Source organism: Cynocephalus volans, chromosome 3 (assembly GCF_027409185.1).
Source record: "Cynocephalus volans isolate mCynVol1 chromosome 3, mCynVol1.pri, whole genome shotgun sequence".
NCBI classification, from domain to species: domain Eukaryota; kingdom Metazoa; phylum Chordata; class Mammalia; order Dermoptera; family Cynocephalidae; genus Cynocephalus; species Cynocephalus volans.
The window spans coordinates 61,478,281-61,496,706 of NC_084462.1; the positions used below are offsets into that span (position 1 = coordinate 61,478,281).

At 37.5% G+C, this 18,426-nt stretch overlaps 1 protein-coding gene across 2 annotated transcripts in view; it reads left to right on the forward strand.

Moving 5' to 3' along the window:
• MTHFS (methenyltetrahydrofolate synthetase) overlaps positions 1-18,426 on the forward strand; it is a 47,334-nt gene that overhangs the window by 470 nt on the left and 28,438 nt on the right. Inside the window, exons 1-2 of one of the 2 annotated variants that reach the window (XM_063090307.1) lie at positions 4,510-4,561; positions 5,369-5,630. In XM_063090307.1, coding sequence (XP_062946377.1) covers positions 5,372-5,630 — 259 coding nt within the window. In that variant the 5' untranslated portion in view covers positions 4,510-4,561; positions 5,369-5,371. Of the gene's footprint in view, positions 1-4,509; positions 4,562-5,368; positions 5,631-18,426 lie in introns of those variants that run through there. The other variant, XM_063090306.1, reaches the window with a different exon arrangement.

An 18,426-nucleotide genomic window follows, 5' to 3' on the forward strand; every position in this document is an offset into this window, starting at 1 on the left:
AGTGAGATCAGGGTTCGAACAGAAAGTTCTGGTGATGAGGATGGGTGGGACACCTGAGCGCTAAGGTTCCCTCAAGTGAGCTTTAAAGATAATGGGCGACGAGTAAGCCCAGTCATATCAGTAAAATGACCTGAGAAAAATGCGATCACTTCACAGGAGGGAACACCAAAAAAGGGTTAGGGATTCCGAAGGACAGAAGACAGAGGTTGACTGCACTTCACTAAGCGTATGGAGTGCTGGGGCTGTGTCTTGCTAACCTCGGCCTAATTTTCCTGTCACAGAGTGGGTGGACATTAAAGGCTTTTTTGAATTAGTGAAAGAGAAATGAGTATCATACATAGGCTTGCTCTGAAGGTAGGAGACAGAAGAGAGAAATTAGGGGAATGAGTGAGGTTCTCTGTTGGTTAGGAGATCTTGGTTTTGTTACTATCACTGACTGACTTGTTATATATTTTCAATCTGTCCATGTAGTGTCAGTTTTCTTATCGAAATGGCAGTCATCCTGCTGGGAAGGCACGTTCTAGTGATGTCTAAGAGACTAATTTTTGTTGGATACCAGAGGGGGGAAAAATCAATCTCCCGTGAATAAGTACGTATTGATTCTGTTGTAAGTCAGACTAATTATTTGCTCCCCCAATATCCTGTTTCTGATGGATTTACAAATGGATACTTGGAGATTGGCGTGGGAGTTCCTTTCCCTTGGAATTAGATATACCATAAGACTTTCTTAATTACCCTTCACTGTTCTATCATCTGTTAATTTCTTAAATTCAAGGTTCCTGTGGGTTAAAGCAGTAAAGCAAATATGCTCATTTTACCTCCCTCTTCATATATGTGCGTGTGTATGAGGGAATCTATGCAGATAATAGTATATTCATTCAAACTGATTTTTGTTTTTTTAGCTATTATGAGGAAGACGTTGCTGGGTGCTTTAGTAGATGTAGAGAATATCGAATCTTATCCTTACTCTCTAGCTTTTTAAAATTTAGGTAATTCATTCACATATATTGAACACCTACCATAGTCCACACTTTGCTATGTACTGAGTTGCAGGGATAAGAAAGATATGGTTGTTAGCCTAAAGGAGCAGGGAGTCTAGAAGAAGAAACAGACATGAATAAAGAATTGCAATGCAGCCAGATATATGATAAACACCAATGTTGTGAAAACAGCCTGGGAAGGGGGAATTGGAAAGTTTTCTATAGGAAGATATTTGAGGTGAATTTTGTTGAACAAGATTAATTTGTCAGGTGAAGGGAAAAATGGGGTGGGGGAACATGCACAGGGATGTTTAGGCAAGAGAGGGCAGGATACAATTTAACATGGACTTTGGAACTACACAGATCTGGATTTAATCTGGCTCTATTGCTTTTTAACGTGTGTGGCCTTGGACAAGCTCTGAATCTCTGACTCGTTGTCTGTAAAATAGATATCATCCTCGTAGGTCTATTGTGAGAGTTAAAGAGGTGTGTAAAGGGATGTATCAGTGTTTTACATATTTTTGATATATCCTTTAGGCAACATTTGGATAATGGAATGGGGAGGGAAGAAAGGAAAAAAATACAGAGATCAGTAAGGGCCTGCTGTGATAATTCAGGTAAGAGGTAATAAAGATGCAAATCAGAGCATGTACAGTGAAGATGGGGGAAGAAAGGAGGTAAATGGGAAACTGCAGTGAGAAAGGACTTGGCAACTGGTTGCATAGAGGTAATGGAAGGGGAAGGGAGTCACCTATGATTCCAAAATTTAGAGCTTGGAATAATGATGTTTAATATTACTAGTCTTAAGGAGCGTAGGGGTTGGAGCACATTTTGGAGAGAGGTATTGGGAAAATAAAGAGTTCAGTTTGGTTTCTTTGGCCATATAAGATTAAAATTCATAACTGCAGGTGGGAATAGTGGTTATATAGAGGCAGAACCTCTGACAACAGTAGAATCACAATTGAGAGCTGGCATCAAAGCAGGAGAGGGAAAATGTAAAAAGCAGACCCATAACCTTCAGTAATAAATACATTTTACCTCATACAAATAAATATACACATACAAGGAATATATTTCCCAACTCTTACTATATACAATGAACTTTAATATTTTCTATTATATTTCATTTAAAAATGCTGATTGTAACCCACTATTGTTTTCATGACCAACCAATGGATCATGGCTTGAAACATCAGTGTACTAGAACAGTGTTTTCCGTAGTGAATGCTTAGTAAAGGTATTAAATGATGTCTTTCTCTGAATCATTAAAAAAAAAAATTATTCTTATTGGCATAGCACCTTTTTAATAATTTAGAAGTTTGTCAGAAAAATAACATATGGTAAGGAAATTCAGCTTTATGCTCTATCTTGACTCTGTAAATAATAAAGATGAGGAAATAAGTGCCCCCTTACTCATTTTGTCTTCTACTCCATCTACCAATTTCTGACACATATTATTATTCTTACATTATTAAGTTTTCTAATGTTTAAACTTGATTCTGTAACTGTAATGAGTCCACTGAGCAGTATTTGTGGCTGATTTCTATCTTGAAATTCCAGAAAATATTCTGTATTTTTGTTATATGGATTGTATTTACTATAGAACCAAGTTGTATGATTTAATATGTAAGAAAAAGATATAATTTTATGTGTAGCTAGGAGAGGACTGTTTCTAGTGTTAATATGAAATATTTCAACATTTCTTTTACCCTACAGTTGCTCAAAATTATGCCATGTTTTATTTTGTTCCTGTGTGGAGCATATTTCTAATTTAGCTCTGTGTTTTTTTTTTCTTTTTTTGTGACCGGTAAGGGGATCTTAACCCTTGGCTTGGTGTCGTCCGCACCGTGCTCAGCCAGTGAGCGCACCGGCCATCCCTATATAGGATCCGAACGCACGGCCTTGGCGCTCCCAGCGCCGCACTCTCCCAAGTGAGCCATGGGGTTGGCCCTAGCTCTGTATTTTTCCAGGAGTTTTTGATTGCCTTTATTTTTCCTTTTTTGACAAAACAAGAATATGCCTTTATATTATCATTTTATCTGTTAAAGTAAATCCACTTTCCTTTTGGAAGCACCCTGGTCCCCTGCTCCCTCTGATTTGGTTGCCTTCTGGCCTTCTGGCCCATTGCACAGCCATTGCCCTGGGGTTCCTCTGTACTCCACTGTGAGTTAGGGCTGTTTTCAGTCCAGTGTCTTTCTCATTCTTGGATTTTTTTTTTTTTTTTCTTTTCATCTTATTAGAATATATACTCAATTATTTTGAAGAAAATATCTATTGGGGGGGTGGGAAAACTTTTTAATACTTTATACATATACATTAGAAAATGTTTTACCCTCATATTTGATTGATAGTTTGAATTTCACATTTAAAATTTGTCTTGTTCTGCTCAGCACCCATGGCCTCCATTCAATCTGAGGATGGTGTCTTTATTTTATCTTTATATCTTTATTTCTTTTCCTTTGTGCCTTTTTGGAATTCTTGTTAATCAGATAGTAAAAATCCTATCCTGATCTTCTGTCTCTTAACGTTTTTTCTTATTTTCCCTATTTTTGTCTTTTTACACTATTCTGAGGTTTTCCTCTAAACTGTTTTAGTTTTGCTAATCATAATTTTAATTTCCAGTTGCTATTTCTTAATTCTCTGATTGCTTACTTTCCATAGTAGTCTATTGTTGTCTTATAGATGCAATTATCTTCTTAAATTCATCTGAGAAAACTAATAAGAATTTCAAAAAATTCTCTGTTTACTGAATTATCTCAGTTTCCTCCTGGATCATTTTCTCTTTCCTTTTTATTTTTGTTTTTGTACATCCTTCTGTTTTGTATTTTGGCTTTCCAAAATGTTTGGTGATCCTTTATTGTCTGTACATATTTATGAATGGAGGCATGATTGCTAATGGGGATTTCCTCTGCCTTTTGTAGTTGCTTTGGGATTCCAAGGGGATACTGGGTTATGCCTTACCTGTGTCCTTGTTCCCAGAATATTGTGATCTCTTGCTGTTTTGTCCATAAATACTGTCCCACCCACTCTCTGTCTTACAGAAATTAGTCAAATCTCTGTTCTCTTGTTCTTAATGCTATAGTGGATTTTCTTTTTTCATATTCTTTACTGTTATGTAAATGGGATCTGAGGAAGATAAATGTGTATGCACAATCTCACACTGAATTTTAACTGATGTTTATTACTACTTATCAGCTTTTAATTTTCTGTATTCTGCCTTAAAGAGAACAATAAAGACACATAACTTTCTCATGTAGTTTATTTGGATGCCAAAAGCCCCATGCCTGCACCTCACATTTTGATTTGCTGTGCCTATTTCAGGCCTCATAAACAGCTTTGTAACTTTTCAGAAAGCAGGGGTTAGCTTCCTTTCTTAGCACTTGTTTGATGTGCTCTATCTTCTTGATTTCTATGTTTTCCTTTTTATTAGGAATAACCTGACTTTCTATACCTAGATCTTTCTGCCAGTCATATTTATGAGACACTTATGTAGTAACTTTTTCTTCTTAGCTTGGACAATAGGGAAGAACAGAAAAGGAAAGGGAAAAAAGAAGGAGCTAAGGGCTAACTTCTGAGTCTGGGTAAGTTCCTGAGATTGTTGACTTTTCTCTGGTAAACAAAAGCTCAACCCCTTCTCCTGCCTAATGAATGATTCAGCTAAAAATGAAGGATTCTTTTGCTAAGACACCCCCCACCTTTGTGACTATTTTAATATTCATTTGAACAGAAGAATTTTAGGAAACAGGATGGGGGTGGTAAGAGAGAATTATAAGACATGTTCTCTGTCTCAGGGACCTTATGGACTGGGTAGAGATATTACATTTAGGGCACATGAAACAATTATTGACTAGCTCATCACAAAACCTAATTGTTAAGTTACATGTTAATTCTAGATGTAGTAAGGGTTCTGCAGAAGTTAGGAAAAGTTAGGCCTTGAGTTGGGCTTTCAATGGGTAGAATTTATGAGGAGAAAAGCCTGAAAATCCAAGGAGTGGAGAAGCTTGGGGGAGCCAAGGTTTGAGATAAAATAAAGCAACGACTCTAGGGGAAGTGTGTGAAATGACTGAAGAATATACTAAACTGGGTAGATGGGGATCAAGCCTGGAACTCTCTGGACAGATAGCTGGTCCCCACAGTGACTTTTTAGTGAATTTTCACACCTATCAGAATGAGAGTGCCAGAAAGGGGTAAAGGAATCAGAGCAGTAAGTGTTGGGTCCTGAAATAAAAATCAGGCTTCAGGACACAACACTGTCTGACCACTCTGCTTTTTTGGATAGTTAAAGAAGTTGGGAAAGGCTGAGAAAGAAGGGAGATACTGTTAAGGGGAGTTGCTAGTTTTCAGAAGTGTAATCTTAGAAAATATAATTGCTGTGATTTCCCATTTAGGTGATGTCCCACAGTCAATACCAAAAGTCCAAAAGAATTTCTATCTTTCTGAGCATGCCAGATGAAATTGAGACAGAACAGATCATCAAGGACATTTTCCGAAGAGGGAAAACGTGCTTTATCCCTCGGTACCGGTTCCAGAGCAATCACATGGATATGGTGAAATTAGAATCACCTGAGGAAATTTCTTCACTTCCCAAAACTACCTGGAATATTCTTCAGCCTGGAGAAGATGATGTTCGAGAGGAGGCCTTGTCCACAGGTGAGTGTTCCGGTGTTTGAATTTACATCTTAGGATAATGTCAGGTTGGGATGAATTGTTAGATCTCTGATCTACCTGTTATGTTTGGGACAGTGGGAGTCGCTTATCCCACAGGGAGGAATTTGTATTTCATTTATGTTCTAAGACACCCACATTACCTGGCTTGGGATGTGATGCCTTCTGTAAGCTGTGAAGTATAAACTGTAATAGTTAGGTATCAAGGTATTATTGACTTACCACAGACTGTTGCCCTCACATTGTGGTTTGAGTTATAGATTTTCCCTGAATTATTTAATTATTTCCTATGGTTTCAATTATGGTCTTTGTGCTTATGAGCATATTATTAATGCTAATGGGCATTTATATCTCCTGTTCAGACCTGTCAACTACCTTCTGGACATCTCTACTTGGATGTCACATGGGCATCTCAAACACAATGTGTTCCAAACTGAATCATGTTCCCTTCAACCCTATCGTGTGTCCATCTCAGTGCATGGCACCACAAGCCAGCCAGTTGACCATATTAGAAATTTCCAGGTTGTCCTTGGCTCCTCTCTTTCTCTCATGCCTCACATGTGGTCTACTGCCAAATTCTGATGATTTTACCTACATATTATTTATTAAGTCTGTCCACTTCTCTCCAACCCACACTACTACCACCATCGTCTCTTGCCTGGGTTGGTGTAACAGCCTCCCAACTGTTCTTACTGTCCATGTCTTGCTCTCAATGTATTATCTAATAGTAATTGAAACAAGATTTTTAAAACACAAATCTGACCATTCTCTTCCCTGTTTAAAGCCTTTCAGTGACTTCCTGTTGCCCTTAGGTTGAAGTAAACATTACTCAATGAGGCTCTTCCTAATCTTGGCCCTGTTTCTCATTCCATTTTCACATTTTTCTACTCCCCACTTCACTGTCTAAGTTCCAGCCACTCTCAATATCTCTCAGTTTCCCATCCCCGCTTTTCTTTCTCTACTCTGGATCTTTATACATGCTGTTCTCTGGCCAACGGCTGCTTAGGTGAGTTTATTATCAAGGAGTCAAAGATCTGAAGGCAAAACAAGCTAAGGTTACCATTTTGAAATATGATGCCTCACAGCCATCTTAGAGGTGTATGTATTTTTTTTTTTTCAGATTTCCTAGTTTTTTTGTTTTTTTTAAAAGTTTATTTATTTATTAATATTATTATTTTTTTACATTCTATGATGTTGCGGATCAGTTGGGGGAGAGCGGAAGAGGGGAAGGGGGAAGGAAATAGGGTGGGAGAAGGAGGAAGGAGGGCGGGCATGGTTGAGTCCTGTGGCAACCCCTTCATTCCTGCAGGGGAGAGCGGGGGCTTCCAGTGGTGGCTTGGTCATTGCTGGGCTGGGTGCACATGTCAGGGGTGTGTGGCTGAAGCCCTTGGTCCCCCACTGCCCTGGCTCGAGAGACACCAAGGGGCTTCCAGCAGTCGTTAGGTGGTCATTGCTGGGCTGGTTGCAGATGTTGGGGGTGTGTGGCTAAAGCCCTCGTACTTCCACCACCCCAGCTTGTAGAGGTGCTTGTAGAGGTGTATATTTTTGACTAAGACTTAAATGGTTGCCAAAAAAGCCCAGCACAATTTTATGCAGTCTTCTTCCAATTTCTGTCCCTTCTAACATAACTTCATAACCTATAAAATTGATATGGTGGAGTGGGAGGGGACAGAGTCAAGTATTCATAGTAGTAGGGGATTATCTACTTTGCTACTTTAACTTGCCTTATATTATTCAATCTTTGGCTTTGCTAGACGTTTAGACATTAAAAGTACATTCACATCTACCTCCTTCGTGTCTTGCATCAGTATACCAGATGAATTTCAGCATTATAAAATTCTTCCATATCTTCAAGAGGAAAGATTGCAAACATTTTAAGACAATGAGACAGTAAGGGAGTACAGGGTATCTTAGGGGGTAGCCTAGGCTTATAAACAAAGGAAGACAGGAAGTTGTAGGCTCTGACGTTGCTTAAATTTAATGCAGCTACTTCTCCAGACTCTCAGGCTTAAAAGTGGAGCCCAGGGTACTTTCCCAGTCTGGTTGACTCTATGTTAACAGCTCCTTCAGTGCTTGTATCATCTCCATTATGTGCCTGCTAATTGAAATTCTACTTGGTCTCCTCCTGTGACTAGTTCCTCCAGAGGCATCCTGTTCCTTTTAGAATGGCTCTGTCTCTTCTAGAGCGTCTTCCTCAGGTTAATCTCAGATGTATCACTTTGAACCTTCATGTATTTGTTGTAGTTCTATTCAAGTACAACAATGTAAGAGTAAGTAAGAAACATGATCTGTCCTCTTAACTTGGTTGTGCTGCCTGGTTAGGATAAACTCAGTCTAAGTAAATGAGCTAAATCATTTATATATGATTTTTAGCTCATCAGTTGGACATGGAGGTATTCAATAAATGGTAACTATTATTAATTTTAAACCAGAAAGGCAGAATTATTCATTATATGACAGACTCTTTGCTAGACAAGTATTTAACATTTTGATAATTTCCAGCAGACGTTTTCTGAGCATCTACTTTATGTCAGACACTATTTTTAGGTCTGGGAAGATAAAGCCCTGGACTTCTAGGGACTCTCACTCTGGCTGGAGAGACAGACAATGTATGTAAATAGAATAAGTATCCCAACCTGTAGTATATGTCAAATATAATTGTCAAATGAAAAGATACTGAATATTAAAAACATAGAAGTTTCAGGATTGGTCCTGAACCGAAAAAAATCCACTCAAAAAACTGGTTCATTTTTTTCTCCTCCATGGCATTTATCCATGATATATTTATGGTACCAGTGGCTTTTTCCCCCATGTGTTTTTCTTTGCAGAAACTTGCAATCTGAGTTGCAAAGGGATAGGGGATTATACCTGTAGTTTCTTGTATCTGCAATCTGGGGGCTGAAGCTCTAGTTGTTGTTTATAGAAATGTTTGAGTAGGCAGTCTCTGGTGTTTGTTACCTCCTAGCATCACACTGCACTGTGGATTTTACTTGCATCAGCAGTTTAGAATGTGGCAACTTCAGTGCTAAAGCATAAATCTAGCGTCATAGCGTTTGGGACAATCTGATCAGAGCTCACATTGTCCTTGGTGTAACCTCTGTAGTCTGTTTATCTTTCTGGTTTCTTTCTGGTCTCTCATGTTATCGCAGCTTAGAAAAGAGTGAGCATTGGTGGCCTTAGATGCAATTATAAGTTCATAAGCAAAAATTTCACATGGGGTGTTCTTATATATATAGCAAAATAAACAGATTGGTAAATGAAATAGAGGGATTATCTCTTTACTGAATTTATTCTCAAAGTGAGGGTTGCTTGGGGAATTAGATTAGTCAGGAATCTTTCCATTGCAAGTATATAATCTGATTCACCCTGGCTTAAGCAAAAATTAGATTTTATTAGCCCAGAGAGCGAAAAATCCACAGAAGCTCTAGCTTTAGATATGGCTGGATCAGTGTCAGTAGGAGCCCGTCTATCTCTGCCTTTTGACTCTGCTTCCATCTGTGTTGGCTTCATTTTCTGGTGCCACATGGTAGCCCATGGCAGCTCCAGGTTTCACAGCATCATTACAGCTAGCGGTCCTAGCAGAAGAGAACAAGTCTGTTTTCTAACAGTCCTAATAAAATCCTGTCCTACCTCTCAGTAACCCAAGTAACCATCCTATAATTAATCACTGTGGCCAGGGAATGGAATAGTTTGACTGACTTAGGGCTGGGTCTTACACGCTATCCCAGACCTACCTCTGTGACCAAGGAGAAAGGATGTGCTGACTGACTTAGTCTGGGTTGTATGCTCAGTTCTGTAAACCTACTCAAACCACTGAGCTGAGAGTGGGGTGGGAGTGACTCACCACAGGACAAAAAGGTGCTGTTTCCAGAAAAAAGGGGGAATGGATACTGCAGAGTGGAAAATCAAGCTCACCTATGCTGTCAATCATTTCTAAAATTCTATAGAATATAACAGCCTCTTCGTAATCATAGCTTGTCTGTGCTGATTTTTAATTTCTGATCTTTCTGGAAGCTTTTTGGTAATTCATATCTATGTGTGGGTATTTGAGATGTAAATAAATGATCATAATGGAGACTTTCTTGTCCTCAGCTGAAGCAGTTTAGGTAATTGAATGGGGCACCGTCAAGACAGAGTCTTTGAACACAACTCTTCTAGGTTGTCCATGATCAGTACTTTTGCGATTGGTTCACTGAAAGTAATTCATGTTAAATTGACCTCATTTCTGTCTTTACTAGGGTTGCAGGGCATCTGCAAGAGTATAATAAAGTTAGTGGGTACGGATTTCATCAAGGCCATGATTTCATCATGACAGAGTCATGATATCCTTGAGGATAGGCTGCAGATTTTTCTTTGTGATATTTTTATTGCCTATCTCTAATTCCAATTTTGGAGCCATCCTTTGTCTACAATTTTGATTATTCATATCCATTGGAATAAACTTCTAATTGATTTCCTGAATATATTAACTTACCTAAAATACCTTTTTGTACAGGTCGCCTGTCCTGTTTAAGCCATTCCCTGTATACTTGCCTAGATCTGTGTTCCTGAACAGGCAGTGGGTTCCTGCTGGTTAATTGTTGCCAAAAAAAAAGGGTCAGTGGATAAAACCCAAACATTCCAGCTACTGTCTGGGCTTACCTGTCTTTCTACCTTAATACCTGCTTTTCCTCAGTGCAGTTCCTTTGCTTCAGCCAAAGTGGTCTGCTAGAACACAGTATTTCACAACAATTATGAACATAGATTTAGAAATCAGATCAGATTAGAATTCTAGTTTTGCTACTTTCTAACTGTGTGATTTAGAGAAGGCCACTTAACTCCTTTGAGTTTCAGTCTTCTCACCTGTAAGCAGATCTCATGAAAACTACCTCATAGGTCTGTTATGGAGTTTAAATGAGATAATGTTTGAAAAGTGTTTGGCACATAAATAGGTGCTCTTTTTGCTGTTGTGGCTGCTGTTGTTTTTGTTGCTGTTGAATTGTCATGCACAGCATAATGCTGTGTGCATTACTGTGAAAGCGATTTTGTTTATACTGTTTTTCAGGCTAGAATGTGTTTTATGTTTTTTCGAGGAAGTATCTTCTAGTCTAGAGCTTAAGATCACTGGCTTTGCAGTCAATATGTCCATGAGAATTTTTGTTTGTTTAACTTTTACTAAGCCAAGAAACAAATGGTTATAAGATCCTACATGATTTGATGTTTTGATAAGATTTACTGCAACAGCTCATGCTGTTAATGGAAGTGCTGTTTTTGAACCTTTAATATGTGTCTCTTTTGCTTAACAAATATTGCTCTTACTAATTTTATTTGACCTTTCAAAATAAATTATCATGACTAAAAATAAAGCAATTGTAATTTTGCAATGTGCTTTTGCACATTGCACATGCCATTGCGGAAGTTTTGGGTGACCTCCCTCTGGACAGTCCAGCACACTGCCATGAGAGTTAGGCACTGGGGGAGGTAGAGTGAACCCTTACCATCCTCACTTCATCTTCTTTGTTTTCAAGTGGGATAACTGTAACCCAGGGAGGTCAAGTGACTCTCCCAAGGACACACAGATGGTTAATGATAACGTGAGGTCACCCAGTTCTCCTGTTTTCCACTCCAGTGCCCTTTGAAGTGCCATTTCTTTTTGTAACACTAAATTCATTAAGATTGCTTTTCCACCTAAATTTTCTTTCTCTCGCCTGACTGCATACTGCATTAAAACCATTATTCATGGAACACGTACCCTTGGTAATTGCATTCATGGGAACATCGTCATATTTTCTCAAGGAAGAACTTGTAGTGAGTCACATGTATCTAAAAGTACACTGGCCATGAAGTTAACCTTTTTTTTGGGTCATTTTGTACTCAACTAAATACACAGGAAGAGCAGCTATGGCTTTCATTTATAACAGGGCCTTTCATTTGAATGATAAGTGCACCCTTGATAGGCTTCCTTGGACCTGTTCCAGAATTGTCTATTTTATCTTCTGCTGCAGCTACTTTACAATATATCCTCATTTCAGAGAGTGGTAATTTACTTCTTGTTAACTCCCAGCTCATTAAGATTAAAAGATACTTCCTTAGGGGTTATGTCCTATTATTCTTGCCAAATGGGCTAGTCTGGTAAATGTTCGATTCAAGCATAATAATTCATTGAATGTACTATTGAACACTTAAGTATCTTTAAAAGGACTAACCCAGATGACTTAAAACTCCCTACATATAGAATTTCAGGTGTTTAAACTGCTTTTCCAATTCAATTTTTATTTTATTACCTTTAATTGAGGCATTAAAATGTGTATTTGACTTATATATGTTTCTGTATACATTCAATTCAGAGAAGCAGCAGAATTTTTAAGAGAAGTTTGAATTACAAAAAAAAAAAGTTTTTTAGTTTGTCCTTCTGACCTTTAAATCTCAATCCAGTATGGTGAAACCCTGTGTGTAAATAAATGCCACCATGGATTTACATGCCGGGAGAGAATATGCTTTTTCTTCCCCTCCACCTCCTGCTTTCTTCATCAGCAAGTTCTCTCTCATTCTCTATGTTTCTGTCTCTCTTTGTCAGTCCCTGTCCCTGTCCCTGTCTCTGTGTCTGTCTCTCTCCCCACAGGAGTTAATGGAATAGTCTTGTGGCAGGCTCAGGGAACTTTTAACCCCCAGCCTGGATATAACCTCCATCTTATTCATCTGTTCTATGGGCAAGAGCCAAGAATATCTACTTCTTTGAATGCCTTTAGCAGTGAAAACATCCCTTTCAAATTCTTCATTATAGCATCTTGAAAGGTCACAAGACTGGGATATATTCTTATGAAAATAGATTTTAGGATTTTTACTTTTTTGGGGGCAAAATAAGTTACAACACGTTCTTTCCAGAAAAGCAAGTTAGAGAATTTTCTCCATGAAAAAATCAGGACAAAAGATAGATTCAAGGAAGCTGTGCCGGTAAATGGAATTTTGCCTTTACCTATAATAAAGACTTTGGCAAATGTTGGCTTTGAATTCAACTCTCTATCATAGGTTATTGCAGTGACCTCCTAACTGGTCCCCGTCTTCAAACACTTTTCTTCTTAGTCCCACAATCTGGCCAAAGTGACCTTAAAACTCAACCAGTTTGTATACTCCACCACTTGAAAACTCTGACTTCATTGCCTAGAAAATTCAGATTCTATACCAAGATTCAAGGAAGAGGAAAAGAGGGTTTTTTCCATCTGTCTCTTTTTTCAGAAGCTCTCCTGGCCTTTGCTCTTCTAGTTCCTTCAACCTGAAATGCCCATCTTCTTTCTCTGCCTCTTGGAATCTTAATCTTCCTTTAAGGCTCAGCTTAAATGCTGCCCCCTCTGGAAGTCGTCTTAGATTCCTTAGTCAGACTTCAACACTTCTTCCTTTGTATTTCTCCTTGTGTTATGACACCTCAGTATGCTTTGTGTTATTGGATTTGCCTTATTATATCTGATATATGTAATGTAAACTTTTTTTTTTTTTCACTTTAATACTTGCAAGGATTAGGAGCGTACCACTTAGCAGGGAAGCCCATTCCATTTTAGACCACTTTATAAAAGCTTAGAAAGTTGTTCTCTATATTAAGCTATACCTTCATGTAATTTTGACCTAGCAGTCTTTCTGCTCTTTAGAGAAACATGTACTCTTCAAATATTTTCCTTGCTGTGTTTGGGCTTACCATAGTAACCTGATGAATTTGAGCCACTACCTTTTTCTTCACCAGCTTAAATATCCTTTCTAAAGCACATGCCTAATAATTGTATGTTGAATGAATGACTGATAGTAACTGCAAAGAAATGCAAACATAATAGCACATAATCCATCAATGTTTATATTTTATCATCTACAAAAACAGATTTGTATTGATTAATTATCCATAAATAAATGAGCAGGACAAGCTAATGTTACTATTGAATGAAGTAGGCAGTAAGCTACGAGATGCAAATGGAACAGAAATAAAAAATACCTTCCTGAATGGCCATTTCATTACTTTAGGTTAAAGGAGTGAAATCCACTGTAAAAGTTTAAGTATTCTTTTAATACTTCCTGACACAGGAAGCCAGAATCACTCATCAGGAGTCTTGAGATGAATTAATTTGTCAGATTGTTTAGACCATTTGTTTTCAAACTTTAAGCCATGACTCATTAGTGGCTTTTTAATTCTATTTAGTAGCATTGAAAAGAAAAAGAAAGAAATAGGAAAGAAACCTTTATTTTAGTTAGGGGTGTGTGTGTGTGTGTGTGTGTGTGTGTGTGTGTGTGTGTGTGTAAATAAAAGGGTCATGTTGTTTTCCTCACTGTAAGTGTGTGTGTGTGTGTGTGTGTGTGTGTGTGTGTGTAAATAAAAGGGTCATGTTGTTTTCCTCACTGTAAGTTCCAGAACATTTGAAAGCCACTAGTTTTGGCCTCTGCTTCTCAAAGGGCACGCATCTCTTAGTGGCCCTGTCTGTGGGCACATGAAGCAATAGGACATACATGGTACGTTTTCTTAGTGTTAATTTTACTTAAACATTTTGGCAAAAACAAACCTAGAAAAACGAACACACAAACAAAACCCCATACTATTGTTATAACAGCACAGTCACAAATGTAATATGTAGTAGAAGATAAATAAAATTTCCACTGGTCTCTATTCCTTCTTGTGAATTTGAGTTACCGTCTGGTGTCATTTGCTTTCACCCCGAAGGACTTTCTTTGGTATTTCTTGGACAGGTCTACTAGAACAAATTATCTCAGTTTTTGTTTATCTGAGAATGTCTCTTATTTTCTCTTTATTTTTGAAAGAGTTTTGCTGAATATAAAATTCTTAGTTGGCATTTTTTTTTCTTTTCAGCATTTACAATGTTATTCTTCTGCCTTCTAGCCTCCATTGTTCTTTGATAAGTCAACTGTTCATTGTATTTTCTGTTTCTCTGTTTATGATGGCATATTTTTGTTTGTCTTTTAGCAGTTTGACTATGATTTGTACAGATGTAGATTTTGTTTTTATCTTTCATGAGAATTTTTGAAATTCTTAGTATTGTACATTAATGTTTTTCATCAGATATGGGAGTTCTCAGTCATTAGTTCTTCAAAGACTTTTTTCTGTCACGTTCTTTCTCTTCTTCTTCTGGGGCTTCTATTCCATGTATATTATTTGTATGCTTGATGTTGTCCCACAAGTCTATGAGCCTCTGTTGATTTTTCTTCAATCTTTTTTCTCTCTGTTTTTCATGTCAAATAATTTCTATAGATCTACCTTTAAGTATATTGCTTTTTTTCTTCTGTCATCTCAAACCTGTTGTTGAGTCCATCTAGTGCATTCTTCGTTTTAGTAGTTGTACTTTTCAACTCTGGAGTTTGATACTTTTTTAAAGTTTCTATTTCTCCATTGATATTCTCTATTTGTGGAGTCATTACCATCATATATTCTTTTAGTTCTTGGAACATTAGTTTCCTTTAGTTCTTTGAACAGGATTTTCTTTAACACTTTGCTTATATCCATAATGGCTACTTTGAAATATTTGCTAAATTAAACATCTTGGTCCACTTTGACTTCATTTCTATTGACTGCTTTTTTCCCCCTGAGTATTGGTCACATTTTCCTGTTTATTTGCATACCTTAGATTTTTTCTTACTGAAATCTTTTAGATAATACATTGTAGTATCTCTGGATTCTGATTTATTTTTCTAATTTTATTTTTGTAACTAGCTTGCACTTAGCCTGTGGAATCTGTCTCCCCATGATGTGTGGCTGCAGATATCTCTGCTCAGTTTTCGTATGCTTGGTTTTATTTTTTAGCCTGGCTTCCTAGGGTCTGCTCATATGTCTGCATAGCTTAATGGTGATCCAGTAATTGTCTCTTTAAGTCTTTTGCCCAATTTTAATTGGGTTATTTGTCTTTTTATTGGCTATTGTGTTATCTGAATTCTTTATATATTATGCATAACAAGTCCCTTGTCAGATATATTTCTCCTATTCTGTGAGATGTCTTTACTTTCTTGACGGTATCCTTTGAAGCAAAAAGTTTTAAAATTTGATGAAGTTCAATTTATCTATTTTTTTCTTTTGTTGCTTGTGCTTTTGGTGTCATATGTAGCAAACCATTGCCTATTCTAATTAAGGTCATGAAGATTTATACCTTTGTTTTTTTCTAAGAATTTTATATTTATAGTTTTAGCTCTACATTAGTTCTGTGATATATTTTGTGTGAATTTTTGTATACGTTATGAAGTTGGGTCTAGCATTTTCTTTTGCATGTCTGGTTTTGGATATCTGTTTGTCCTAGCACCATTTGTTGAAAAATCTATTCTTTCCTCATTGCATTGTCTTGGCACTCTGTCTCTCCTTTGCTTTTGAATGACGATTTTGCTGGATATAGAATTCTTGGTTGGCAGTCTTTTTCATTCACTTTGACTATGTTATTTCACTGCTTTCTAGCCTCCATGGTTTTGTTGAGAATTCAGCTGTTAATCTGATGAGGATCCGTAGTATGTCATGAGTCACTTTTCTTTTGCTACTTTTAAGATTCTTTCTTTGTCTTTTTCTTTTGACAGTTTGACTATGATGTGTCTAAGTGTGGATGTTTTTGAGCTTATCTTATTTAGAGTTCGTTAAGCTTCTTGGAAGTTCATATTAATGTTTTTCACCAAATTTGGGAAGTTTTTGACCATTATTTCTTTAAATATTCTTTTTCCTCTTTTTTCTTCTGGGACTCTCATTATGCATATGTTGGTACACTTGATGGTGTATTTGAGGCTCTGTTCATTTTTCCAAATTCTTTTGTCTGTACATACTTCAGACTGGATTATCTCAATTTACCTATCTACGTTTACTGATTCTTCCTTCTGCCAGTTCAAATCTACTCTTCAGCACCTCTAGTGAACTTTTCATTTCGGTTATTATATGTTTCAGTTCCATAATGTCTGGTTGTTGTTGCTGTTGTTATTGTTCTTCTTTTAAAAAATAACATAACTTTTTTTTGATATTATTCATTTGGTGAGATGTTATTGTAAAACTTTCTTTTAATTCTTCAAACATGGTTTTCTTTAGTGCTTTGAACATATTTATAATAGCTGATTTAAAGTCTTTGTAAGTTCAATGTTTGGGATTCCTTTGGGACAGTTTCTGTTGGCTACATTTTTTCCTGAGTATGGGCTTATCTTAGTTGGTTTGTGCTGTAACAAAATACCACAGACAGGGTAATTTATAAAGAACAGAAATTTATTTTCTCATAGTTCTGGAGGCTGGGAAGCCCAAGATCAAGGTGCTGACAGGTTCGTTGTCTGGCGAGGAGCTGGTCTTTACTTCCAGGATGGTTCCTTGAATGCTTCATCCTCCAGAGGGGAGGGATGCTATGTCCTTACATGGCATAAGGTGGAAGGACAAAAGGGACGAACTCCCTCTGGCAACACTTTTATGAAAGTACTTCAGAAAGTTCATGGAAACATGGAATTAAAAGATAATATGAATCTTTCCATGAACTTTTTGAAGTACCTTGTATAAAGACACCTAACCCCATTCATGAGGGTGGAGCCCTCATGACTCAGTCACCTCCCAAAGGCCAAACCTCCCAATATGCCCAATATGTTGCATTGGGAATTCAGTTATGTGAATTTTGGAGGGAACAAAAACATTGAAACTTTGGCAGGGCCATGATTCCTTGGTTTTTTTCCATGTCTTTAAAGAATTTTTTGCGGGGGGATTAGTAAACCAGTCGTTTTAAATATGATATAGCACCTCTGGAAATCAGATTCTTCTTCCCCATCAGAATTATTGGTTGTTGCTCTTTGCTGTTGTTTTTATTGTTGTTATTTGTTTGTTTAGGGGTTTTCTTGGATTAATTCTGTAAAGTCTGTATTCTTTGTTATGTGCAGCCATTAACTTTTGTGCTTGTTTATGTTAGTTTTCAGCTAATCATCAATGAGAGATTTTCTTAAATGCCTTGAACCCAGCTTTCATGCTTTGCCGAAGGCCTCTGTGTTTGTTATGGGGTATACCTTCACTGCTTCAGCAGGAAGTTTACAACTCTGCCTTAACCTTCACTTTCTGCTTGCATAGAGCCTCAAAGTCAGCCAGAGGTGAGAAATTAGGGCATTTTCGGATGTTTATCGGTCATTTGTACAGCCTTGCACATGTGCATGGCCTTCCTGAGTCTCTGGAATATGTTGGAGTTTCTCAAAGCCTCCTCTGAGTATCTTCCTCCCCAGTTTTTCCTGTTAAGTTTTTTGGTCCACCTCTTGTTAGCTCTAACTGGAATTGCTACTACCAGCAGCTGTGATATTAAACAGTGATCAATGAATTGTTTTCACAAATGTGCTAGGGATAGGGTTTTTTTTCACAGAAAAAGCTCTGAATCAGGTCAAATAAAGACAAGACCCTGCAAAACAGCCTTTCAGGGAACTGCCAGACAAGTTAAGTAGTAACAGTTCTCTGGGAATGGAGCTTTTGTGGAGCTCCAAATCTGTTCTTCCTCTCCAGTGATTGCCAGGATGCTCCAGGATTGTGAGGCTGCTGGTTTTTTTGGGGAGTCTACCATGGTGTTGGGGAGTGGGGAATGGAAATGGGGCAAGTTAAAATCATATAAAGTTTGTTCTTATAAAGAATAAACATTTGGATTGTTGTAAGCCTTTGGTTAATTTCCAGAGTTTTGGAAAAGTTGATTTTGACAATTTTTTTCAGTGTGCTTGTTGCTTTTATGATGAAGCAGATTTTCTGAATTTTCTACTCTGCCATTCTGGAAGTGATTCCAAGCCAATGATTTGGACAGTGGTTGTTTTCAAACACTGGATCCTGTGAAGTTTCCATCAT